Source organism: Chanos chanos, chromosome 10 (assembly GCF_902362185.1).
Source record: "Chanos chanos chromosome 10, fChaCha1.1, whole genome shotgun sequence".
Classification (NCBI taxonomy): Eukaryota; Metazoa; Chordata; class Actinopteri; order Gonorynchiformes; family Chanidae; genus Chanos; species Chanos chanos.
This window is the reverse complement of record NC_044504.1, coordinates 20,059,220-20,085,921: the sequence shown is the minus strand read 5'-3', so window position 1 is coordinate 20,085,921 and position 26,702 is coordinate 20,059,220. Positions and strand designations below refer to the sequence as shown.

Here is a 26,702-nt window from a genome sequence, read left to right as displayed (position 1 = left end):
TAATTGTATTATATCATAATGTATTATTATAATCAATAATAGTTACAAAATTACCCCACCTTCTGGTTATATATCGGAATTACATGTTCTAAAAAGGTTTCTAGGGAACATTTAAACCCCTGATGTTTCAATTCTTTCATTGAACTGCCTGAATTCTGAATGATCCTTTCATAGTCGCGTAGAATCCTTTGTCCACTGATAACACACAAATAAATATTTGGAGAAAACTTTTTCCCTCGGACAGAATCTATCTTTAGTGGTATCATTAGAAGGGCAGAGACACATCTAGAGTGGTGTACAACACCCGTATTAGTCCTGGTAATATTGCCACTCACCAGCTACTGATTTTTGAGCGTAAAATGGCAATTTTAAATCAACTTTCAGTATGTTGTTTTTCCACTGTCCATGGTCATTCTTACAGTGAGCGTTTCCACAAAGTGAGGCATCATTGTTGAAAAGGATTGGGGAGGTCCTCTCCGATCTGGTGAAATATCTCTCTTTGGATTCATTTCAACTCTTAAAAGAAATTTTGTAATGTTTAAGCTGTTTTACACTGTTTATTATAACTACGGTGTAATATTCGGAGTCAAACTTTGTTACTTTAAACGCGAAGAAATGCCAAAACAAAGGGATGCTCGTTTGAGTAGTAGTGATTAAGCAAACTTTCGTAGTTCTGTCTGTATTTTAGAGGGCATCTTGCCCCCTCCACAGCACTCTCAGGAAACATTCACTTCCTTCTTTTATGGCCCTCTGCTATGTTTTTGAAAACAGGAGGTAGCTTGAGATTGTCAGAATCAGTGTAACCATGGGCGTTCCACTTGCCACTGCCGAGTAACTGCTTGAGAAAACGAAAGGAGCTAAGAATAGACCATTTATCTCTTGAACAAACGAGCCCTTTCGCTTATTCACGCCGCACAGCTTCTCACAAAGTTGAGGTGAGGATTATATCTAACTCATTCGAGAGTCAATCATTGTTATATAATAACTATATGAAGGGTTGTGTCGAGCAGGGGGCGGAACTGTCAGGACCCCTTTCAGCAACGGCGAACAGCACGTTATGATTTTTTGACCCAACGCTTTGGATAATTTCTTAATCAAGGAAGAAACCAAGGAAGCAACCAAGGAAGCCCTTTGTTTTAGCACTCTTTGCAATAGCGATGGAGTTTTCGGAGCATATTAAGACGGCGAATGTTGAAGATGTAATTCTGAGACAACCATTCCGTCCATCGATTAAGGGAACATTGTGTGTCACTGGCCACCACCTCCTGTTCTCTGACAGAGAAGAGGATAGTTCCTGGCAACTTCTGTTGCTTCTTCGAAACATCGATGCGATTGAGAAAAGGTAAGGCGTGCAAAGGTTAATTTTACAGAACACTCTGGGATGGTGAGGAAAAAGGAAATCGTAGTTTTGTTACTTGCACAGCTCAAGAAACCGGGTGTTTTGAAAACACTTCACAAATTTCATATTTGATCAAGTAATATCTAATTTTAAAAATATGTGCGTATTCGTTCACAATATTTACATTTCGTCCAACTTGCCTGACTTCTTAATGATCAATGATCCAGAAGAATAGCCTGCCTCTCTGAGTTCTTCACCTGATAAACATCACCGGGAATACATAAGAACCAGTGGTTTGTGTTTAGACGTGTCATTCAAGAGGTGTTCATCGCCATTCATTGATTCTTCAAACATTCACTGAAAATGTATCCATTCATATGCTCTCGTCGCTATATCAACTAGTCATATTTGTTTGCCGTCTAACAATAAATGTTGTTCGCCCTGAGTAATCTGAACAAAGCTGTTCAGTGCAGGATTTTTATGTCTCTCTGCCGGTTTCTAATTTATCTGCTGATAAAGTGCATGTGTATTATCTGTTTGTGTGTATTGCGAATGTGACCTGAGGAGTTAACACTGTTGTGCTAAAGCAGGGACCTCATTTGCTGAGGCAGCTTCACTGTTTCCAATCACTTGACCCACAGATTCATCTTTAAATTTTTAATTAATCTCTGAGCACTAACACTGTGTCTACTCCCTTGCTGTCCCTGATCAGTGTGGAGAATCTACTAGGATACCCCAGCCACAGTTCTGAAACAGGCCAGGGCCAAAGGTTTGATTTGAGCTTGCAGTGTGTGCATATGTGCGTGTGTGTGTGTGTGTGTGTGTGTGTGTGTGTGTGTGTGTGTGTGTGTGTGTGCGTGTGGCTATTGCGCAGCTCATTTCAGCATTGCTGTCTTTTGTAAGTGTTGCATTACCATCCATGTTCATAGCTGGCGGAAAGGGGTGGAGACCTTTGGGTAAATGTTTGCTCTTCATGCTCACAGGTGTTTATTCCCACTCATTACATCAGTCTTCTCACACTGTTGTTTCATTCAGAACTTGAATTAAAGAGAATTCAAGAGTTGTCAGATCCCAGCAAACAGCTTTATGGCATACATAATTCTCACACGGAGACTGTTGTTTCATGTGTGCAAAACACAGCACAAGCAGGTGTTTTTCATACGTGTCCTTGGTAGCACCCCCCAATCATAGTTCCTCTTCCATAAGTTAGGGAGCAGTAGCTTGCGCTGGTTATCAAGGGATTTGAGAACAATGTCGAAGTAAATGCTTTGGAAAGTGTCCCTCTTCTCTCTAGCTAAGTGAGATGGCCTTGCTGCTTGCTGACTTTTTGTTTGTCCGTTTGTTTGTTTTGTTTTCTGTTGTTTGTTTTTCTTTCTTAACTCTTCTCACATTCCCAACGTCAAGTTTTTTTCTGGCTCTCTTAGGGTGAGCTCAGTTTGAGAAAAATAAAAGTGTATACATAATTTGTGTGTGTATGTGTGTGTGTGTGTGTGTGTGTGTGTGTGTGTGTGTGTGTGTGTGTGTGCGCGTGCGTGTGTGCGTGTGTGTGTGTGTGATCAATACACAGGATAACGGGATCCTCTGGCACCATCACCATAAAGTGTAAGGATCTGTGTGTGCTACATCTGGACATTCCTGGTATGGAGCAGTGTCTGAACATTGCCAGCTCCATAGAGGTATGTAATGTTTACACACAATACTTTGCTTCTGTATTTTTAGTGTATCTTAAACAAGAGCTTCATTAATTTTGCGGTGAATAAGTAAAAACATCTAGGTTCTCAAGTGGAGCATTTAAGGAGACCTTTATTATGAAGCAATTCACAAACAATATTCTGTTGCTTGGATCTTGGTCTCCTGGGATTAGGACTGAACAATGCAGTAAGGTTCACCTAAGCTCACACATAATGCACAAAGAATATGAGTGGTCCAGAACAGGGACATGCACTGAATGAATGAATGAGACATTTATTCACTTCTTGATGTGTTTCTATGTTCCTCTCTCAGGCCCTGTCATCTTTTGAGAATATTCCAGAGATGTATCCATTCTTCCATAGACCTCAGGACCTCAGTCTAGAAGACACATGGGGCTTGTCTTCAACAGAGGAAGACTTCACCCATATGCAGGAGCTGGTGAGCAAGGGTGTTGAGAGCACACATAGACACACACATAGACATGTGCGTGTGTACACAGAGCACGTGCGCATATGCATGTACGTGCACATGCACGCACAGGCACACACACACACACGCACACACACACACGCACACACACACAGTTAAAACTTCCATTTAAAACTTTATCATTCTGAGATGATGCTCTAGAAAGGAAAGCAAACAGGAAGCAGTTTGCTTGACACAGGAAGTGAATCTGTGTGGTTGTGTGAAAGATGTACAGTGGGTGCTCCTTCCTCAGTGAAAGAAAAGATAAAGTGCTTTGTGTCTGAAAGGAAATACGGTGTCATTTAAACAAAAACATCCTTTCTTCATCCATGACCTACTGCCTCTCTCAGCAGTGGACAGAGGGGAAATCAGCTAAAATCTGTCTATAAAACTCTGTCTATAAAATTTAAAATCTATTACTGTATTTCCTGTATTTGTAGGCAGATGGAGGATTTATATATTTTTAAGAGATAAACTTGCTACTAGATGTTTAGAGGGATGCATACTTCTTATCAAAGATGTTGAGAATAGCAAGGAGTGCACTGTCTGTGTAATTTCTCAGTCCAGAAGATTTAGCACTGTGTGAACAATGTGTATGTCCCTCCCTTTTACATACTGAACAATCCTTTTCCACTCCTGTATCCCAGCATGTCTTCATTCCACATTTCATTTCAAATCCGTGTATTCTCTTTCACCACTCATTTCACTCTTGCTTGTTATCGTTCTCCTCTCCACCCTTCTCTCTTGTACTTTTTTCAGTATGACAGATGGAGGTTGAGTCTTGTCAACTCAGATTTCTCCATCTGTCCTTCCTACCCCTCTGCAGTCATCGTTCCTCGTTCTGTAGACGACGAGACACTGGTGAAGGCAGCTAGATTCAGACAGGGGGGTCGATTTCCTGTCCTCTGCTACTACCACAGCAAGAATGGCATGGTAAGAGAAACGACAGCTTTTGTAACTATGCTACAATAAAACAGTTATATAAAACAGTTATATCAGACTTTGATCATTGTTGTCAGGGAAAGAGTCTTGAGAAGTAGTGGGATTTAGTTTTGATCTGAAAACTCTACACACACAGGCAAATATCCATTTTAAGATTTATCATACCATTTAATAGCTATGCACCTGCTGTATATATTTATTGTGTAAGCTGCTTGGGGAAAAAGTGCCTGCCAAATGAATAAATATAAAGGTAATGTAAATATTAGTGGTTTTTCAGGAAGGGGTTATTATAGGGGTTATTAAGTTTCTCATAAGTTGTTGCTATGGTATTTAAGAGTGTCAGTTCCTGCTTCTGCATCTTTTGTGACAGGTGATCATGCGGAGCAGTCAGCCTATGACTGGAGCCAACAGGAAACGCTGTAGGGAGGACGAGCTCCTCCTCCAAGCTGTGATTGACGGCTCAGAGTTAGGTTACATTGTCGACACACGTTCCTCTCAGCAAGCTCAGCAAGCCAGAATGACAGGCGGTGGGTTTGAATCCAAGTCCTGTTACAGCCACTGGAAGAGGCTGCATCGCCACTTAGAGAGGTGTGTGTATGTAGTAGGCTACATGTGTTACACCTATTTGTGTACAGTGTTTGTACCCAAAATATGGGTTTATTTATTTACATTTATTTTGCTTGTGTTATTGTGTGTGTGTGTGTGTGTGTGTGTGTGTGTGTGCGCGCGCGTGTGTGTGTGTAATCAGGGGTAAAGTACTGCAGGAGAGTTTGATTAAGCTGGTGGAGGCCTGTGGTGATCAGTCTCACAGTATGGACCGCTGGCTCAGTAAGCTGGAGAATTCCAAATGGCTCTCTCATGTCCACTGCACTTTGTCAACAGCAGGTCTAGTTGCAGAGTGTGTGGAGAGGTGAGCCCCCGCCGACGAACACACATACAAACACACACGGTGTTGTTTAGGCTTATGTGATTGATTCTGTTTTGATATAATGAAGAACGCTGGGTGGTATGAAACGTATTGGTGAATCCCTTATGTTCAGGGATGGTCACTCTGTACTCGTTCATGGGTCTGATGGCACGGACACCACACTGTTGGTGACCACTTTGGCTCAGCTCATCGTGGATCCACAGTCACGCACCCTCAGGGGGTTCCTGAGATTGCTGGAGAAAGAGTGGATTCAGGTGAGAACCCTTTTAAAACAGTATAAAACGGACTCTGTTCCTCAGACAATGAGTAGTTTGGTATTGGTGTTTTGCTTTTTTAGTTACTATAGTATTATGTCTTTAAACTATTTCCAGAGGTCAAAATGTAAGTATACATTTTGAAATCTTTAACTAAAAAAAATATAATTGAAATTTTCCATGGCTTGCATTAACATTTTGTGAAAAACAATATGCTTGTTATGACATAAATTTGAAGCCATATAACTTATAACATTATACTTTTTAATACTTTATCGCTTAGGATTATAATAACAGTTTCAGCAAAGGCAAAGAGCAGATAATAAATAAACACTGAGCACTAGGTAATTACAAAACTTAGCACAATGCATTTGCAAAGATAACTCCACCATAATTATAATTATGCCTGCAGTACTTTGACATCTCAGTCCAAACTTCACGTTACATGTGTATGATCCATAAATGTACACCCGGTAATTAAGTATGCCTGTGTATGTGTACTCTCTGAGTAGGCAGGTCATCCCTTCCAGCAGCGCTGTGCCCACTCTGCCTACTCCCACGCTCGGTTAAAGCAGGAGAGCCCGGTCTTCCTACTGCTGCTGGACTGTGTGTGGCAGCTGAGCCGTCAGTTTCCATTGGCCCTGGAGTTCAATGAGATGCTGCTGCTGCGACTTGCCCAGGAAGCCTATGCCTCTGACTTTGGCACCTTCCTCTGTAACTGTGAACAGGAACGGTGAGCCCAGTGGGTGACTGTGACCATATCCTCAATAATAGTTGTAGTTCCTAATAATCATTGTGTTGTATATGAGTAGAATCAACCAGAATCTTGGGGCATTAGTATCAGTTCTCCAGAGATTACCGTTTGGTTTACGTATTCCTTTCTGAGAGAGGTTAGAGGCTTTCAAAATGTTCAGTCCAAACATTCAGTTTTACTTTATATGCCAGACTTGGAGTATTCTGTAAAGCTCTGCCGTGAGCAATGCGACCAGACCTTGAATATAACTGCGTTTTTTGGTTTTCATGTGTTATGTACTCTTTTCCAAAATGTTTTTATATACCAGCACACCTTCAACATCTCATTTCCCCATCTCTCTCCACTAATCTCTTTCTGCTATCCGTTTCTTTCTCATCTAAGGTGTGCTTTAGGAGTGAAGGAGAAGACTCACTGTTTGTTCCAGTTTCTCCTGAGACCCAGTGAGAGAGAGCAGTTTTTGAATCCTTTGTATGAGCACACAGACCTGGCCATCTGGCCCTGTGTCCAGCCTCAGTCTCTACACCTCTGGAGTGGTCAGTCATGTCAAGTCAGGACTTTGCACAACAGTCAATCCTATTTATCTGTAACTGTCAGAAAACTGATGCAAGAGATAGTCAGATTAAATTAACTATTTAAATTAAGACAGCCAGCATGCATCCTGGATATCTGATCATTTGGAATATTTTCTTCAGATCTAGTTTAACAGCTAAATACCATGAAAATCACTTCTGTCAGCACACTTCAGACTCTCAGATTCAGACGCTCTATTTGACTGAACCTGATAGAATACACTAATTTAATTTCATTGTGCTTTTCTTTCTGCTACCGTTTACAGGCTTCTTTCTCAGATGGACAGAGCATGCTCAGAATATGGAAGAGGCTCGACAAGAGATCTGGACCATTGTGAATCAGTACCGGGAGAAAGCTGGAGTTGAGGAGACCAGCCAAGCGCTAAGCAAACACTGTGAACCTTTAAGTGTTGTTGAGAACCTAATGGAAGAGCTGACAGTACTGTGAAGTAAATGGACATTCGGAGCAATTCAAGTGCCTCTGGAACTAAAGCCAGTAGTAGCCTGTATCACTGATTCTGATGTGACTAGGCTGACTTTATGTCAAAACATGAATGTGTCCTGAACTGTATGCGCTCATTCATACTCTGTTACTGTGTTTTGCATTGTTACCTCATGAGTTAATACCCTCTAGATATATGGATGATGTACAGATGCATTGAAAGTTATGCTGTTGCTTATTTATAATTGAAATTCTATATGACTGTATTTTATTATTTTCACTCAGATACAGAGTAAACATCTAACTATATTCATCACATAGTTCTGGGTGTTTCTTTTTCAGGGTTTTTTTTCTCCCTCATACATGAAACACCAGCCTACCTGTGTTTTTTTTGTCAGATCAAGAATCAGAATATGCTTCCTTTGGGCAGTGGTGAATGAAACCTCCATCACCTGTGTTGCCTCTCTGTCGAACACATTATACTTCACAAAAGTCTGCCTCAGCTAAAAGACCACACGCATACAATGCAAGTCCTTAATGAGCAACTGGTCAGCATGTTTGCCCACATGTATCGCTTTGCAAACTGGGCAGTGTAGTCATTTCTGTTAAACCACCAGGGACTTTTGAATGTATGCTATGATGCGTAAAATTACATATCCCAGCATTACTAGCGACAACCACTTGTTTACCCAATAGCTGTTCGGTCCGCACAACGAGTGACCAATCGGAGGGTAATCTTTTAATTCTAACGGTTAAATACCATGAAAATCGCTTCTATCAGCACACTTTACGTAAATTGTTTGACAACCCCTGGATGCACTTATGAGATGTTTTGATTCTTGGAGAGCACGTGGCTTACTACCCGAAGAATTTCAAGCGTTCGAAATCGTTACGGTAGGATTAAAAGACTCTTATAGAAATCGTTAAGTGCTTCTGTCGGTACCCTAAACATGACACCTACAGCAGAGCATAGCACATACAGTGGGCTTTTTTTTATTAGCCTACATGTTTACTTACTCTTTGTATTAGGCTACCGGGCGGTAACTGTGAAACGCACTTAGTTTTCTTGATTTTAATCTTAGTTATTCAACACTTGTGCTATTTTTAAACGTGTAAACTATAACATCTTCTGTAGACTGGAGTCAACGGATATTCTTTTCCCTCAGGCATCGGCTCGACATGTTATCGGGCGTGCGGGTGTGTACGCCCGCCACAGCTCTCTTTAGATCATTCTGTCAAGGCTGCCGCAGCAGGGCTAGTGGCTGTCAACGGCCTGGGCGAGCAATGAGTTGGTCGCCCCGGCAGATTAGTCAGTGGAACAGCGACGAATCCTCCGACCCACCTCCGTCGGAAACTCCACGGGTTCTCATCACAGGTGAAATCTAGGCTGGTTGTCCGACATTGCAATATTACGATTGAACGAACTGCTTAGGATGTTTTCATCGCTGGCCAGTATTTCACAATTTCACCTTCTCTTTGTTTCATCGTCTTTCATCGCTTGTTTTTATTGTCTCTCAAGAGACAGTCCATTGAGTCCAGTTTACTTTCATTATAATAGCCTGCGAACAAACAGTGCTTTGGGGGTTTGTGCGCTGCGAATGACAGCGAGCTTAACAGAATAGGCTGCCTAGCTTTTGTATTTTCAGACAATGCCTGACAACGCCGACAGTTTGAAGCCCAGTTGAGATGGAGACTATAAACAGTGTAACTGTCATTGTGCTATGGAGCCCCAGTTTCTTCACTGCCATGCAGTATTCTTGACTGACCAAATGCATTATTCTACCATATTTTCAACGTGCCACCGTTGGACACTTACATGACTGAAAAGTTCTGTAACTAATGTCGTCTGTCATCTGACAGCTGTTTATGACTCTTCATCTCATTTCAGTGATTTGACAGTATACCTGTTCAGTCACTTTTGTATGGACTCTCATGCATATCATGTGAATACTGGGGATTTGGGTAATAAAAGAATGGCTCAAACAGCTTGTCTAATACTTAGCAAATCATGATTTTTTTTAATCCTGAGTTTGTACAAAAAAGAAAATGTTACTGTAAGTTAGCTTGCTTAAGTGTCTATGTTCCTCGCTATTACTTACCATATGGTTTTCTCCTTACTGAAAGGTGGTCTTGGACAGCTTGGCGTAGGATTGGCACGAATGCTGAGGTGTGTGAACAGCTTAGATAATCATTCTTACTGCTTCTAATATGACATGCTGGCAACTAGATACCTTTTCTCTGGTGACACTTCGCCCTGTAATCAAAATATGACATGAGATTAACCTTGTAAAGTTTGTGCAAAGGGCAGAACTAGATACGTCTGAAAAATTGTTTAAAATGCTTGAGAAGTACCAAAATGTGCTAACATGACTCTATTTTTATTTATTTATGTATTTATTTATTTTTTGAGTGCTAATATAAATGCTTGCTAGACTTACATCCTTGTCGTGTAGTCAGGTAGTATGATGAAGAATGCTGTGATAGAACACACCAATCTGAATACTGAGTGATTCACTGACTCTAATAACATCAGGCAGCAGTACGGGACAGAAAACGTGATCCTGTCGGACATCAAGAAGCCTCCCACAGAAGTGTTTAAGAGTGGTATGTCAGTTTCATGACAAAAACAGGACAAATGCTTTTCTGTGATTTTAAGTAGCATTCATATAAGTGTTTAGAAGGTGTACAGTCTGTTGATGCTTACGTGCAGTAGTCTCTGTAAGCTCTAAAATCAAATAATTTGTGAGAACAGACAATCTCTTCACCTTGCCTGAATGTCAGTGTAAATATAACATTTCATGTGAAGTTAACAGAACAGTTTTACTGTGATGTAGGCATTGCATCATTAGATTGATAGTTCCTTGAGGTACAGACTTTACCTTTGCCATACTGAGAAAAAAGACACTGGACAAGTATTTCCATTGTTTAATCTGAGAATGTTTGTCATTTCCAATGCAATGTCATAACATTAAGAGTGTCATAGAGAAATAATATTATAATGTATTATATATTTTTAGACTAGTTCCTGTACTAGGTCTGTACTTAGAATCACTACTTTTTCTCCACACACTCCCCTGTGCCACTCTCAGATCCATCTTTTACCATACTTCCCTCTCCTGCAGTACCTCTCCTGTTGTTGTCTCTTTTGCCATTGATTCCTGAGCAGGTCCATTTGTGTATGCGGATGTGCTGGACTTTAAGAACCTGAGGGAGCTGGTGGTTAACAATCGTATCACCTGGCTTGTGCATTACAGCGCTCTACTCAGTGCTGTTGGGGAAGCAAATGTGAGCCTGGCCCGCACCATTAACATCACAGGTCAGGTTTGGGTTCACAAACATGAATTTACTCAGCAAAAGAAGGGATACATGTGTACACACACACGCACGCAGACACACACACACACACACACACACACACACATCATTACCATCTGTATAACAGTCCATAAAACTGTCACCCCCTTGTTTACTGCTGTGGTTATATTATGTCTTCATCAGGTCTTCATAACGTGCTGGACCTAGCCCTGGAGAATTGTTTGCGTCTCTTTGTTCCCAGCACCATTGGTGCATTCGGACCCTCATCACCTCGAGACCCTGCACCTGACCTCTGTGTACAGAGGCCACGAACCATATACGGAGTGTCTAAAGTCCATGGAGAGTTGATGGGGGAGGTGAGGATCTTTATGGACTTCTGCACACCCCTGCACATAAAATAGGTCATAGGATGTCACTCTCATTTTAAATAGCACTGGAGATGCTTGGACATCTAAACTAGTGAGGAGATGAAAGAAACAGCAAAGAAACCAAGAACTTAATCTATGAATACCATAATCCTGTCTTGTATTTTTTTTTTCACCATCCCAACTAGTTGCTTTCACTTTTTATGAAAGAATAGACAAATTACACAGATAATTGTTGCCTTAAATATTATGAAAACTAGGACCGTATTAAGCTCAGCTTTTTGGTTGTGGTCTTGTCTGTCTCCTCTCGTAAGTACCTCCACCACAAGTATGGCTTGGATTTCCGTTGCTTACGATACCCTGGCATCATCTCAGTCAACACCAAACCAGGAGGTGGAACAACAGGTACATGGGTCACTCAGCCATGTATAGTACATAATGTACTGAGCAAAGAGAATGTGTCTCTTCTTAATCAGCCCTGTATCTCTGCAGACTACGCCGTTCAGATATTTCATGATGCTCTCAGCACCGGTCACCACGAGTGCTATTTGCGTCCGGACACACGACTTCCCATGATGCACATTGCTGACTGTCATCGGGCTACAATAGAGTTTATGCAGGCACCAGAGTATCAGCTGTCGCTGCGCACCTACAACATTTCTGCCATGAGCTTCACCCCCGAGGAGTTGGTAGAAGAGATCCGTAAACACCTCCCCCACCTGAAAGTTACCTACAACCCTGACCCAGTCCGTCAAAACATCGGTAACTCTCCCATGCCTGTGTGTGTGTGTGTGTTTGTGTGTGTCAGTGTGTTTTTGCAAGTTGTAAATCACAGTTGTAATTTTTGTAGTATAGGAAAGTGCACTGTGTTAGTAAAATACTCAAATATTTTGATTCTTTAAAAGCAGAACAGTATGTACAGCTGTTGACCTCTGAGAGCGTGATGTTGATGTTTTGCATTGAAGTATTACCTGTGCCATTTGCTCATGTTCATTAACAAAATCTCTTCAACAATGTCACGGTAACTGAACTTGAAGAGGTTGTTGACCAGCCACTTCTGTTCTCCTCGACATCCTTGAGTTTGAAATTTTACATGAAATGATATCCAGACACTATAAAATTGCACAAAGGTCATCTTCAGTTCTTTTACATCAGTGTTAAGATTACTCACAAAGAGATGTTCTTTTTACATTACTGCATTCATAAATCAACACTCACATCCGTGTTGACTCATTTTCATAAATACACTCAGACCAGCAAGACAAAGAAAAACAATAAAGGTGGTATCCCCGTGACATTTTAATTCTGTCCTCTTTGTCAATCATTTGTCACACATTTGTTATCTTTTTAATCATAGCCAGCATTTTAGATACATGAGCTGGATTGTTGATGCAAATGAGATGCCATGTACCTTTGAAAATGTAGATATTATATTTCTTTTGAAGCCTTATGCCATTTAATATCTAGGTCTTATTTCTTTACTTGCAGCGGATAGTTGGCCTGTGAGGTTTGATGACTCCAATGCACGGAGAGACTGGGGTTGGCAACCAGCATATGGACTTCCTGAGCTGGTCACAGACATGCTCAACACCATTCGTGAAAAGAGGACCAACGCTGGCCTGTCTACCAGCTAGCAGGTCCAATCCACAGAGACTACATCAGCAAACACTTCCCTTGTGGTCTCCCTCTCGCAAGAGTAGAGCAATTCACAAGCATCACCACAAACTTCCCTCCAACAGATATTCTTCAGAATTGTGGTCATGTTCATACACAAATATCCACATACATGCAGACATGCTTGCAGTTATCAACATACAAAAAACACACTTACAACAACCAGCAGCCTTAGTCTTTTTTTTTCATGGGCGTAATTCATCAAGGGCTAGTGGGGGCAAGACAGCACAGAACCCAAAGAAATTCCATTGAAGAAGGGTGAAAATGATTGTACATTTAATTTGGCAAAGTCTGGTGGTCTCATTTTTTTTAGGGCCGCAGCAAGCATCACTGGCATTACCCAGACTGGGTTGTGTCAATTTTAATGCAAAAAATGCAATAACTTAAACTACGTCCATATCTTCTATACTGTCATCCACTCTGTTGTTACCACTCAGTTTCTGTTGTTTTATTTGTGAACTTAATCTCACACAGTGTCTTAGCCTTGGTCTCAGAGCCAGGATCTAAGTAGATAGGATTTCTCTCTTTTTTCTGCACTGTGTAAAGTGCACAACAAGCACAGTGCTCCGACACAATAACTTGCTGTAAAATAACACTGCTTTTGCTGAAAAGATGCAGAAATCTGTGCGCCGCACTGGTAGATTGAAAAACAACCAAGGACGCAAGGGTATTTTAAGGTGTGATTTTAGGGGCAAATGAGTATTGCGTTGAGACAAAGTAAACCAGCCTAATTTTCTGCAGATGGTTAATCTAAAAGAGAATGAGTTTGATTAATCATTAAGAATATGAAGAACAATTGCAGTGTAAGCTCCGCAGAACATTTAATAAATTTTTTATTCACGTTACATGCTGTCATTTCTGTGATGGACAAAGCTTCGCTTTCAGAACATTTCACCGAGATGCAGAAAAAAGAAAATATCATTATTCATATCAACAAATCTTAATCATAGGCCATGGAAAGAAAATGAGTGAAAAACAAAAAGGTTTATATAATAGATGCCCTCAAACTAAAGATGAGACACTTCACTGCTGCTGGAAAACAGATGAAATACAACTACAAAATAGCTGTATTACATAATCGTATGTAATATTGCAGCTTTAACCATGTATGCATAAAAGAGGGTCAGAGGATTAATTCATGTGCTTTTAGATGTATTAACCGTCCTCCTTCAGTTGCTGGTCTGTTGCTGCCATCTAATCGTTCCAGGTTACATGTTGAAAGCTCCCAAGAACTGATTTAGAAGACAATAGAAGCTCTTCAGTCAGGAATTACAAATACATTTCACGCACTAAAGTATTTGCATAATTCCTGCTACATGACATTTATCATACTGTTTGGGCACAATCAACAGTTTCATGATATCTATTTCTACTGTGACGTTCCCTTAGTTTACCCGCCCTCCCAGTGGCCCAAGTCGGGTTTTTTTTTTTTTGGTTGTTTTTTTTTTTTTTTTTGAGAGTGAAGAATCATCCCGCACTGAACTATGGGATATGATAGCACGTCCCTCTTGAAGAGCTAGTCGTTCTACCCTCCTTGAAAATGGACGCGGGATTTTTCCGCGTAAGTAATTTCACGTTCATGTTTCAGTCGTCATTATTTTAAAATGATAATAATTTACCATCGATGTGTATTTTCTCTCCAAACATAACGCTAATTTACTGGTTATTACGGAAGGCGATGCGTTTGCTGCAGGCTTGGTTTGCAAGACAAGCTAGCCTAGGGCAAAAATGGCGGCTGAAGCCTTGTCGACCAGTGTCTGTAACGAGTCTAAGCTACTTGCCCTGTGAAACGTTTTTCTATTTCCTGACATGAAAGAAATCAAATCAACACCGTCGTAACTATTAAGTTTCGTTGAGCTTTTAAATTACAGACTTATTTGTAAGTGACTGTTCTGGTTTTCAGGCTATCGCTAGGCTAATTTCGTTCGGTGAAATTTAATGGTAGTTAAAGCGATTGAGCTGCTAACATGCTAATTGATGAAGCAACAGTCGCGCAGCTAATTTATTTCATAGGCAGTTTAAGTGACTCGAATGCAGAGACCTGCACTACATAAATCAGACCTTTACTTCTGAATAATGCATTTGAAGCAGAAGGTGAACAATTTGAACAAATTCGTTCAGTTCTGTCCACCGACTCGTCGTTAATAGGTTTGTGACCACGCGTTTTGTTCTACATGGACGAAGTGTGTAGGAAGTGTACAAACCAGTTGGATAAATTAGGTGAAAAATATAGTGTCATTGCTTGCGAGTGTTGTGCTTTCAAGAGACCTTAACAAACGGTTCTTCATATGTACGGTCAGGTATACACAAATATTGTATGCCTGAATTGATTGTTAATACTGTTCTGATCGTGTTGCAGGGCACCAGTGCGGAGCAGGACAATCGTTTCAGCAACAAGCAGAAGAAACTGTTGAAGCAGCTGAAATTTGCAGAATGTCTGGACAAGAAGGTACGTCACAACGCTGTTGTTTAGCTTGACCTTTCAGCGTAGTGTATTAGTTTCCAGACAGAGAATTCTGTCAGTATAATCCATTTCACAATCCTAGAGATGGATCATTTTGTTTGCTTGTTCTAGGTGGACATGACCAAGGTCAATTTAGAGGTCATCAAACCATGGATCACCCAGCGCGTGACTGAGATCCTTGGGTTTGAAGATGATGTCGTCATAGAGTTCATTTTCAACCAGCTGGAGGAGAAGGTAGCCCCACTGACTCCATTTTATCCCTCTTTTGTATGAAACAGGGAATGTACCGTAGCCTTTCTTTTTTTCTCAGGCAGGCAGTGTGGGTGGGTGAGAGAGGGGTTGGGAGAGAAATAGCAGTGGTGGCTATTGCCTAAAGTGTTATGAGAACTCAGTACAAGTAAAAGCGACAAGAGAAAAAAGGCTACTACAGTCAATGCCTAATGTCTAAATGGGTTAAAAGAAAACAAGTAGATTATTTGAACTGAAGTCTGTTGCTGTGATAAATGTGAACGTGCCCTTTGAACAGCAGTTTTCTAATGATGATGTGATTTATGATTTAAAAGGCCTGAACCAATATGGATGTTATACCTTGCATCAGAAGTATAGCACCAACACCTAATTAGATCTCTCCTGAGCCCAAAGTCTCACTGAATCCAACTCTCCCTTGATGATGCAGTTTGGTTTTTGAGGTGAGTTGTGTGCAGGGACTCACAACATGTCAGTGACAGAAACACAAACATTGCCATTGTATAGCTACTTCTGTGTTTCAAAGACTATACAATGATAATGTATGAAGTTCAGCAACTTACTCATGGCATATCATGAAATGCCTTTGTGGCATGAGCCATAAAAACAGGAGAATCAAGAAATCCCTAAAGCGCAGGCTTTTTTTCCAGTCTTATTGTCCTTATGAAGAAGCCACTGATGCAGGCACATCTCAGGTCTCCTTAGATACATTACAAAATTACATCACTTAGTTGTTTCCAAGATGGCATGATCCTAGCTCAGCTTAGTTAGAGGAAGGGTCCATCTGAAGTTTAGATGTACATTGATATAATAGTATATTCAGCAGAAATGTAGCTAAATCTGTTAATACACTCTAAACAGTTCAATATATCTCATGGCAGGATAAGTATTAGCAGCTTATAGTACATGTAGGTCAGTATTTCTAAACTCCAGGCTTGGGGACCTACTAGACAGTACAAATTAGTAAATGCCTAACACCAGCATACCTGGTTCAAGAAGACAAGGGCTCAGTAGGAAATTTGCTATATTGTGGGACTCCCAGGGCTGGAGATTCAAGTGGTCTAGTTTACATAGCACATAATCCTTCCACCTTATTATGTTTGATCGTGGTCCATTCCATAAGGCTTGGTCTTTGAGTCTGACCAAGATAATCACTGTATAAAAGAATTATTCTAGCCTGTCATTTTGATGTTGTAAATGGAAATTCAGTGTAATAAGTTGGATGGACCTTGAGAGAGAGCAGTGATTTTGAGTTATTGTTAGGATTAGCCACTGTTCAGCTTCCAAGCTCCTTGGTTGTGCTTCACAACCATGGGGTACCTTTGAATCTTCAGGGGAGTAGTGGTCGGATTCCAGTAAGGTATTTTTTTTTTCATCCTTATTTTGTCACGTGAAGAAAGAGACTGCGTGGTAATGCTACATTTTACCTCATTTTAAAGGGACTGAGAGAGTAGCTAATTATTTCAAATTAAAGACCAAACATTATGGCAAGGATGTGACTACTGAGTCACCATAGAACATTATGAAAGTACTTTTCTCTCTCTCTCTCTCTTTTTTTTTTTTTCCTTTTTCCTTTTCATTCTTGACATAGTTGTTGAAATAAAACCCTTTTACATGCCTTGTGTACTCATTATTGCTTGTTCGTCTCTTGCAATTTAGATAAATGATATAACATTATACTCAAGGTGGTTGAGTCTCAAGCAGTAGGGAGGCGGATGCAAGCCAAAGGAGCGTCTCTTTCTGCAGGAGTCGCGGGCACTCCAAACCCCCCCCTACTCTGATCCTGCGGGACACACACTGAAGACATCGGGAGTGTACTTGCTTTGCGGGGTTTTTGGTGCTCTCTGTTCTGTGGATTTCTGTTGCTAGCACTCTGCAATAGATTTTTGCGGGAGGGTGGGAAACACACATTTCATATGTTGCAGTAGTGGGGCGGGGTAGGGCGGTGCTGGGCCTCGCAGTGAAACATACTTGGCCTTGAAGGTCATTGCAAGAGCAGCACTGTTGGGGAGGGGGAGGGGGGGCGAACTTGGTGAGGATTGAGGTCATTCAGATATAATGCATGCTTGAAAGGAAACATTGGGCCTCTGACTTTTGGAATTAAAGATGACACCTGTAAATGGGCTCAGAACCTCAGATTTCTTTGTCAGCCAGTGGGGTTCAAGATTGACCTCTAGGTTTATGACCTGTTAGTCTGTGCATCAGGATGGCCATTACACTTTAGGCTTTAGGATTTGTTTTGTTTTTTGTTTTTTTAAATATGGAACAGAGGGAAGGAAGAGTTATGAGGAGACAGAGAACTGGCTCTCAGAGCCCATTATCCTCTTCTTGCTAGTTCCGTTTCTGTATTAAATGTTTCGTTTTTCCTCTCTTCTTTCCTGGTGTGTGTGTTACAGAATCCAGACAGTAAGATGATGCAGATCAACTTGACTGGTTTCCTCAACGGGAAGAATGCACGGGAGTTCATGAAGGACCTCTGGCCGCTGTTGCTAAGCGCCCAAGAGAACATTGCAGGTATTCCTTCGGCCTTCCTGGAGCAGAAGAAAGAGGAGATCAAGCAGAGACAGGTGAGAGCAGCATTTTATCGTCCCAGATCTGACATTCTGTAAAATAGTCAAACTGGATCAAAGAGAAGTAATGCTAACTGGCTTTGATTCAGCAGTCTTTCTCCTGCTCACAGTTTTGGGGTCAGAAATTTTTGAATCACTTAAATGAACTCGACTAACAACCTCAAGCCCGTCCCTAGGACTAATGTCAGGCTGTTGTCCGTTTGGTGGAATGCTTTGTTTTAACAGATTGAGCAGGAGAAGCTTGCCTCCCTGAAGAAAATTGAAGAAGAAAAGAAGGAGAACAAGGAAAGCAAAGAAAGGGCCGTGTCCAAGAGCCCCAAACGGTGGGGTTACCTTATCTGTCCTCACATGACCTGAAGGCACCTCATTCATCTTTAAACACCATCTTGTTAGTTAGCTGTAACTGGTACCTCTGCTCAGAGTGAATGCCTGATAGCAGTGATTTTAATTTTGATTCAGACTAGCTCATGCACATGCTTTATTCAAAGGTAATTCATTTTAATAACCAAAGGTGCAGTACAAATCTAGACAGAATTTGCTGTGTTTTCAAATTTAAAGCGTTGCGTGTATTGGCCATGGTTTGTTGAAGTGCATTTGTTTCACTCCAGGAGAAAGTCACGATCTCCATCACCACGGAGACGCTCTCCTGTGAAGAGAGAGCGGAAACGCAGTCATTCTCGTTCCCCTCGGCGTAAGCCCAGTCCTGCAGCCTCACCTCCTCCCAGCCCGTCCAAACGACAGGAGGATCCCCAGCCTGAACCTGACCAGTCAGAAAGCTCCAAGCCAGAGCCGCTCGTCCAAGAGGTTTCCTCCACCTGGTAACTATGCCAGCGAGTGGTCACTGAAATGCTGTTTTATTGAATTTTGATACGTTACTAATTCTGTAATAAATTGTTGGTTTGACAGTGACATGGTAAGTGAAATGAAGCCTGATTCAGTCACGGAGGTTAAAGAACAGTCTCCAGAGAAAGTTCTTAAAAAGGAGGACAAACCCAGACCCAGAGAGCGAGAGAAGGACAGTCGTAGAGATCGCCCACGCCACCGTTCTGGATCTCACTCCCGCTCCCGCAGACGACCCAGGTCACGCTCACGGTAAGCCCCTCCCCGCCTAACATCAGCCTCACAAGGGCCAGGCACAGCCTCACACCACTCTTTTACTGTAAATTGGGAACTGTTGTTTCTGTCTTGGCTAGAACAACATACAGGAATATACTAGTTGTAAGGTTGATTTCTCATTATGAGGTCTGCCTGCTTTTGTAGGATGGCTGTTCACTTTACTCTGCTGTAGAGCCTGAACCTTTGTGCATCTTGATGTTTTTTGTGTCTCCCAATTAAGGTCATATTCACCCAGACGCAGACAGTCTCCACGGAGACGCATATCCCCAAGACGAAGAAGCCCCCCCAGACGGCCCCATCCAAGTTCAAGACACAGACGCAGCCGTTCACCGGTTCGGAGGTGGGTGTATGCATGCAACTATGTGTGCATCACTATGCAGTGGCTTAAAAGAGGATTTCAGTGACAGTGATGTGGTGGAGTTTTCAGTTCTGGCCTTAGACCTGTGAATCCAGTTATAATGTTGATAATGTCTCCAAACACCCCTGCAAACTCGTAGCTCGCGCAGTGCTGATCCTGACCAATTCTCTCCACCAGGCGGCGCTCTCGCTCAAGATCTTCCTCAGGTAGTTCGTCCTCTTCCTCACGTTCTCCTCAGAAGAGAGCTGTGAAACGCACATCCAACACACCTCCTAGGAAGGTGCCACGTAATGCTGACACTTCTGTTAGCCCCGTGAGAAGGAGAGGTAGAATCTCCCCGGGCGGTGACTCCAGTCCCCCAGGAAAGGGCCGTCGCTCGGTCTCCCCCCACGGCAGGAGGAGCCGAGCCTCTGTCTCTCCATCCAAGTCAGCAGGTGCAGCAAACCGTACAAAACCACTGACCTTTGACCATATGTTCTTCCCTGAGCTTGCTTGGTCTTAAAGAAGTATGAAGTTTTCAGTTTAGCTTTTTGATCGACCTGTGACTATTCTCCTGTGTATCATATTCATCTCGTCTCTTAGTTTCTCATTGTTCTTTGCAGCAAATAGTTTCTTTCTTTTCTTTTTTCTTTTTTTTCTTTCCCTCCATTTCCTTCCCTCTTCTGTCCCTCTACTTTTTTCCTTTTTGACATGTTTTCTCTCCTGACTTTTTGCCCTTTCCTCGTCTGTCAGTATGCTTTGTGTGTCTCTCATTGTACTGTGCAACAAATAGTCCTTTTTCATCCTTTCCTTCTCAATTTTTCCTTTTTTACTTTTTTCTTTCCTGCCTTTTCCTCTCCTCTCCCAGCATGCTTTGTGTGTTAGGCTCATGTTCTCTAGCACATTTATACACCGAGTTATGCATACCTTACAGAATGCCAAAGAAAGTATAATTTTACATTAGTAGTTTATTTGGCATTCTGTTCACTGGGAGCCTTTTCTGACACGGTTGTGCTGTGCACTGTAGGAGTGTGGTGCACATATCTCTGCTAAGCAGACCATGATGGGTTGTGTTCCAGTGCTGAGTACCCGGTCACTTAGATTCCTAGATCTTTTGCACAAGCAGATTATGTAACATGGAGGCACGATGATGCTGCAGAAGAAGTCAATCAGTAGTCAGACCTAGGTCAATTACCTATTACTGTAGTAGAGCATTAGGTTCCCAGAAGGTTTAAATATCCCTCTACACACCTATTTTTAAGCCCTTGCATCGTCATTGTACTGAACCTGAGCCACAATGGGGGTGTTCACAATAATTTATATTCATTTATATTAAGTTGTTTCTTACCTGCTTGCGTATTATTATTATCTGACAGGTTGGTTTAGTATTCAGTCTGTGAAGAATTAAATCCATTTAAATGTTGTCATTCTGTGGTTCCAGGTTCAAAACGAAAACCAGGCGGCAGGAACGAGTCTCCATCCCCAGGCCCAAAGACGAGGCGTTCAGACCTGTCAGAATCCGGTTAGTGTTGTGACAGAACGCAGAGCGGGTGGCGGATATAATGGTCTGCTCTGAGGGCGGATGTCAGACCTTTTTCCATCCTCAGATTCTTATGACAATGAATTATAATCCCTTAATTGAACTGGGTAATAGGTTGAAAAAAATGTAGGGTTGACATTCTTGATACAAGATTACGTAGTCACAGAGAGGACGTTTTGTCAAAGTGATTCTGTCTTTATCATATTGTTGTGTGTGAGGATTGTAAAAACAAAACAAAAAAAGAACATGAGGGCGGGAGAGTGTGCAGGTCAGATCTCTTAGCAGTATGGAGCTCTTTACTTAATCACTCTCGAATCGATGATCACTGGCCAGTAACTCAAGTTAGTTTATGTTCATCTGTTGGGGTTGGGGTGGTTGCACAAAGGGAGGGGTGCGTGTGTGTGTGTGTGCGCGCCCGTGCCCTTTGCTGTTTTCCCTGGGCGCTGAAAGGACCACTCACTGCTTTACGTTTCAGAGGAGGATAAAGGTGGGAAAGGGGCTACGGCCGATTCTGTGCAGCAGAGACGTCAGTATCGCAGGCAGAATCAGCAGTCATCCTCAGGTTGTTATTGTTCTTGTTCACGCTTCTCTACTCAGACTCTCTCTCCTTTTTTTTCCTGCTATCCATTTCCTTGTGCTTGTTTGCTCTCACACCTTTGTGTTGTGGCGTGATGGATGTGGTCCGGTTTACATTGGCTCCCATCTAGGTCTTTCTCTTTCTAAAAAAACTTTCATGGGGTTTTCTGTTAAAAGAAGTTAAAATAAATGGTTGTTTATAAATGTGTTCACTGGGTGCAGATACTGGTTCATCATCCTCATCAGATGATGAAGGACCTAGACGGCCGGGGCAAGGACTGGTGTCAAGAAATGGAGAGATCAGGAGGAGGCGCAGTCATTCACCAGTGTCACCTAGGAGACGGTACAGAGATTCATCCCCGAGGTATGACCTCGTTTCCTGCCATTCACAGTTGAAGAGTGAACTTGCAGTGTAGCTATCAAATAAAAACAAAAATTGGGTGTACAGTTAATTTCCCAGATAAAATGAATGTGAAATGAAAGTTAAACTGGAATGTGAAATCGGTTGGAGTGTGAAATTCCAATGGCTTTCTTAAAGAGTCGTCATTTTTATCAATAAGCCTTCTTGCATAGCCACACACCAAGTGTTGTACTTATTTTCATGGTTTTGTTAATGGAGATGTTCTAACAGTGCTATTATGCCCTTCAGTTTTAAAGCTGCTCTCAAATTCACTCATTCCGTTTTTAGAAAGAGACGCAGCCCATCTCCTCATCGCCACCGTTCGCCCTCCCCAACCAGGCGCCGCCGATCTCCCTCACCACCTCCCAGGCGCAGGTAAAATCCCTCTTCATTAGTGTATTTTGCTTTATTTCATTTCGCATGTTTGTGTAATTTCCAACTGCAGAGTGCTCCGAGCTGTGTAAGTGAGATGCCATATAAATAGTCATTATTAAATAATTACGTATCATGCTAGAGTGTACTAAGACTGTTTGTAACATGTCTTTGACATCTTTAGGGAGTATCCACTTTTTGGGTGAATGGCCAGTATACTGATGTATCCTGTCCGTTAATGAGGATGTGCTCGTGTGTCTCTAGTGTCCCAGGTTGAGTCCAGAGAATTATTCTCATTTATCTATTTCTTTGTCTTTACTCAAGGTCTCCCTCACCTCATCTGCGCAGACGCTCTCCGTCTCCAAGGCGTTACTCTCCCCCAATCCAGCGCCGCTACAGCCCCTCACCTCTGCCCGCTCAGAAGAGACGGACTTCCACCAGTCCTCCACCTAAACGCAGGGCGTCCCCCTCCCCAGCACCACCCAAACGTCGCTCTTCTAGATCTCCCAGACGCCGCAGCAGCCCTAGTAGTAAGAGACGCACCCCTCCGTCATCCGCCTCTCCCCCTCGAAACAGAAGAAGTCCTCCGCTGCCATCTTCCCGGCCAGGGAGGGACACCCGATCCCCTCCTCCTGCCCACGGTTCCCAGCTCTCACCCTCCCCCGCTGCTCGAGGACACGGTGGACGGGGTTCTGCTAGCCCACAGCAGCGGTACCCATCCTCAGGTTCCCCTCTGCAGGGACAGAGGCGCCAGCAGTCCCCGTCTCACGGCAACAGACCCATCCGCAGGGTGTCTCGCACACCAGAGCCACGCAAAAACCAAAGGTATCAAGCTTGTGGTTGATGTCAGAGATTTTTTTTTATGTTGAATTTCAGTTTTGCTTACGAAGCTTCAAGATTATTTTATTAGACAAACACAAGTACCTTTTGAAATTTGAATGGTTGGTTGCTTGTCACATTACATCAGGTATTTTTTAATGAATCTTTGATGTCTCTCTCTCTCTCTCTTCCCTTCCCCTCTCTCTCTCCAGACGGTCTCAGAGCCCTCAGGTGATAAGGAGGCAGGTGTCTCGCTCTCCATCACCGTCCCCTCCTCCCCAGGTGGCTCCGAAGCGTCCTGCACCGGCCTCTGCTTCCCGCTCTCCCTCCCGCTCAGCCAGTGGCTCTCCTGCTCCGCCTGCTAAAAAGGCCAGCAGTGGCTCAGCCAGCCCCTCCCCTAACAAGGTACTGCTGGAGCCAGTCACCCTAACTGACCAATCATACACTGGAATGCAGTTTCCTGCTGCAGGAAGCACATATATATGATCACATTAAAAAAATTAAGTTGTAAATGTTAAATTTAGTGAATCACTCTAGCTGTGATTAACTGCAGTGTCTGTTCTGTGAATTATGTAATTGATATTTAAGATTACATCTGTGTGTGAAAGTGTGTTGATTATCCCTTTGGATGCTAATGAGCCTCAATTTTAATCCCCCAGAACTCAGATGTTGAAGCTGGGAAGAAAAAGAAGAAAAAGAAGGAGAAGAAACATAAGAAAGACAAAAAACACAAGAAACATAAGAAGCATAAGAAAGAGAAGGGTGGAGCCGTAGCAGCTGGTGACAGCCAAGACAACCCGGATGCGGAGGGTGATTCCGACCTTAAAAAGGTGAAGGCACCTTGGTACCCCGTTGGGATTATTAATGTGAAAAAGCCTAGCTGAAGAAAAGCAGGCATGAGTCAGTGTGAGATTTTTGTAACATGCCCAAATTGGCATTAAAAGCACCACATTTTAAAGCAAGTAGTTCCATAACATTTGAGAACATTTGAAAGAAAACCGTTTAAGCACTACAGAATGAATGATACTATAAGATTACAAGATCTCTCGTCCAGTTGTAAAAATTGTGTAGAGACTACTTAAATTCTGTATTTCTGATTTAACTCCTGTTAAATGTTTGTTGTGTTGCTTATGATATGAGACATAATTAATGATACCTTTCTTTAAGGAATCAGACAGTGAAGTAGAAGACAGTCTGGATGACCTGGAGAAACACCTGAGAGAGAAAGCTCTTCGCTCCATGAGGAAAGCCCAGATGTCCCCTACCCAATCCTGAGGAAGGCTCCAGACCACCTCTACCCCCTCCTCACCAAATCTTCCACTCTGTTTTTCTTATTTTAAGTTTCACATTTGTTCAGCTTTAGAATGTACAAATTGTTAATGCTCTAGGAATTTTTGTTGTTTCTACCATTGGTTTGACATAATGTAGGTATGTATTGGCAGGGTTTTTATCAAATGCAAAAGAATTACAGCTGAGCTGTTTAAAGCATGTTTCCCAGTTCTTCTCACCCCAGCAAAAATGATACGGTGAACATACCCATGATTTAAAAATTACCCTTTTGTTTTTCTCTCTCCCCATTCCACCTTATTTTCATATATGGCAAAGGAGAGAAATGGCTCACAATTCAGAGTTTTCACTGTTTGTGAGCTAGCTAGCAAATTCTAACACTTTCACCAGACGGACTGAGGGTTATTGACATTGCACGTACAGCAGACCACAGTGTGATTGGTCCTTTGTGTGCATGAAGCTTACCATAAACAAACAAGCGAAACAGATCGAAGCTGTCACTCACTCCTTTTGTTAGGGAGAGCATTGTCCTGCTTTCTGTTGTTCTACTCTGCTACTCTCTACACTGTAAAATGGAGAACAGTCTCTTTTGCTGTTTTTTGTTTTGTTTTGCTTTTGAAATTTTCCCCTCTCCTGGTAACCTTTTAAGTTTTGTTTGTCATTGTTTAAACTTACCTAAAGTTCTGGCTTTAAAAAAGTCACATTAAAACAAAATCTTTCACAAACTTGCATCTCCAGTTCTGCTTAAAAATTGCAGTCTTTTTTTTTTTCTTTTTTTTTTTTAAACAACTGGTTTTGTTCACATGCATGGTCTTGTAAATCTCGAATGATTTGTTTTCTCTGGAGTGACCTTAGACCAGTACTTATGCATTTAAATATTTTGATGTACACTGTTTAGATGATCTGTTTAAATTGTTTGTACTTTTGAGGGGAATAATTTAGCACAGCATGCAATAAAATTCCAAATGTGTATTTCAACTAAGGATTTCCAGTATCTACTTAAGCTAAAATATATGCATTAGCAAATCACAAGAGAAATTTATTAAGATAGGATTGGATACCATCAGAAGTATATGAAAGTATTAGTATTAACTTAGAGGGCTAACACATGTACAAGTACTGGTATTGCGTGTTGAAATGAAATCGGAAAATTCTCAGAAACAGTATTTATTTTTGTATATTGCAAGTTGAGTTTCTTGCACCTGAAAGTTGCTGTGCATTCAGAGTTGGATCAGAATAGAAATACAATCTATATGAAATCAGCAACTGAATGCAGTTGAAAACAGCATTAAACATTTTCAGGTGTAAGTCTAGGATATACCCACTATAGTCAGGAAAAGGAGTTGTCACTTGGGTGAGGAGGGATTTGTTAGGTCTTTTTTCAAACTAAGCTCATCTTTAAAAAGATGTATTGTTTTTGTAACGGCAGTATCTTTGAGGCCACGGAAGATGCCAAAAGGATGAGTATTTCAGGACCGTATAAAATCGACAGTTTATCCACGCCTACTGAGCTGCAGGACAGATAGAAGGCGTGGAGTCCAACTGACCACGGTTGCTTTTAAGTAAGGTGGGCAATACAGTTCTTGGAAAATGGGGGGAAAGCATTAACAATAGCCTCGGGCTGTCTTTGTTGTGTCTGTTTTTGTTGCCGCACCTGCTCACAAACATCACACAAACTGGTGTAAGCTGTATACATTACCGCTGTTGCTAGGGCCGCGTAGAGAGTGCACTGCCACAACAAAGTCTCCAAGGACCAATAAAAACAGCACAAGCAGCTCCAAAGTAGAGGTTTAATCTCAGTCATTATGTCGGAAATGACTTCTGACACATCAAGAAACTGGTCCAAGGAGAGTGCAGAAAAAAGTATCTACTATTTAGAATGTCTTAAAAAGTAAAGATATCATTTGTTTCCAACATTATCCGGGACCAGCTTCAAACTATCTAATCCTAAAGGCGCTTCCGAGTTGATGCGTCAGTCCTGTGCGGGTCATTGCAATTTGTCCTCAACCACATCTCTACAAAACTGTCAGCATTAAGATTGTGTTATTTTATTTAAGTGCCTGTAGAATTACTTTGAATATTCGCTTAATTCCACAGTCACCAGTATGTTCTATGAACAGCATCACTAATTCAGGCGGTTGTCCTGTTCTATATTGCAAGGTTGTGTACACAGTTTCAGTGTAGGAGGAAAATTAAAAATTGAGACACGTGTAATTTTGAATAAATGTTTCTA

At 41.9% G+C, this 26,702-nt stretch overlaps 3 protein-coding genes across 5 annotated transcripts; all 3 read left to right on the top strand.

Moving 5' to 3' along the window:
* Positions 1–922: 922 nt before the first annotated feature.
* Positions 923–7,654, top strand: LOC115822740 (myotubularin-related protein 9). Of its 2 annotated transcripts, none has more exons than XM_030786656.1 (10): positions 923–1,342; positions 2,907–3,015; positions 3,344–3,469; positions 4,259–4,432; positions 4,812–5,029; positions 5,190–5,351; positions 5,482–5,623; positions 6,136–6,356; positions 6,759–6,910; positions 7,213–7,654. In XM_030786656.1, exons 1-10 carry the CDS (start codon positions 1,158–1,160, stop codon positions 7,392–7,394), a joined length of 1,671 nt encoding a protein of 556 aa, XP_030642516.1. In that variant the 5' UTR covers positions 923–1,157; the 3' UTR covers positions 7,395–7,654. The 2 variants fall into 2 exon arrangements, with proteins under 2 accessions (XP_030642516.1, XP_030642517.1); XM_030786657.1 differs by having other exon boundaries at positions 3,344–3,481.
* A 913-nt stretch (positions 7,655–8,567) lies between these two features.
* On the top strand, positions 8,568–12,702 carry tdh2 (L-threonine dehydrogenase 2). Its single transcript, XM_030787211.1, has 8 exons — positions 8,568–8,763; positions 9,513–9,555; positions 9,922–9,992; positions 10,555–10,704; positions 10,887–11,059; positions 11,383–11,473; positions 11,561–11,830; positions 12,557–12,702. Exons 1-8 carry the CDS (start codon positions 8,568–8,570, stop codon positions 12,700–12,702), a joined length of 1,140 nt encoding a protein of 379 aa, XP_030643071.1.
* Positions 12,703–14,229: 1,527 nt separating this feature from the next.
* On the top strand, positions 14,230–25,439 carry srrm1 (serine/arginine repetitive matrix 1). Of its 2 annotated transcripts, XM_030785708.1 has the most exons (18): positions 14,230–14,303; positions 15,102–15,191; positions 15,318–15,440; positions 17,849–18,019; positions 18,248–18,345; positions 18,631–18,840; positions 18,929–19,114; positions 19,359–19,478; positions 19,674–19,867; positions 20,917–20,997; positions 21,491–21,577; positions 21,814–21,955; positions 22,280–22,366; positions 22,688–23,030; positions 23,070–23,188; positions 23,395–23,587; positions 23,842–24,012; positions 24,350–25,439. In XM_030785708.1, exons 1-18 carry the CDS (start codon positions 14,283–14,285, stop codon positions 24,455–24,457), a joined length of 2,544 nt encoding a protein of 847 aa, XP_030641568.1. In that variant the 5' UTR covers positions 14,230–14,282; the 3' UTR covers positions 24,458–25,439. The 2 variants fall into 2 exon arrangements, with proteins under 2 accessions (XP_030641568.1, XP_030641567.1); XM_030785707.1 differs by having other exon boundaries at positions 19,674–19,930; positions 22,688–23,188.
* The last annotated feature ends 1,263 nt before the right edge of the window (positions 25,440–26,702 follow it).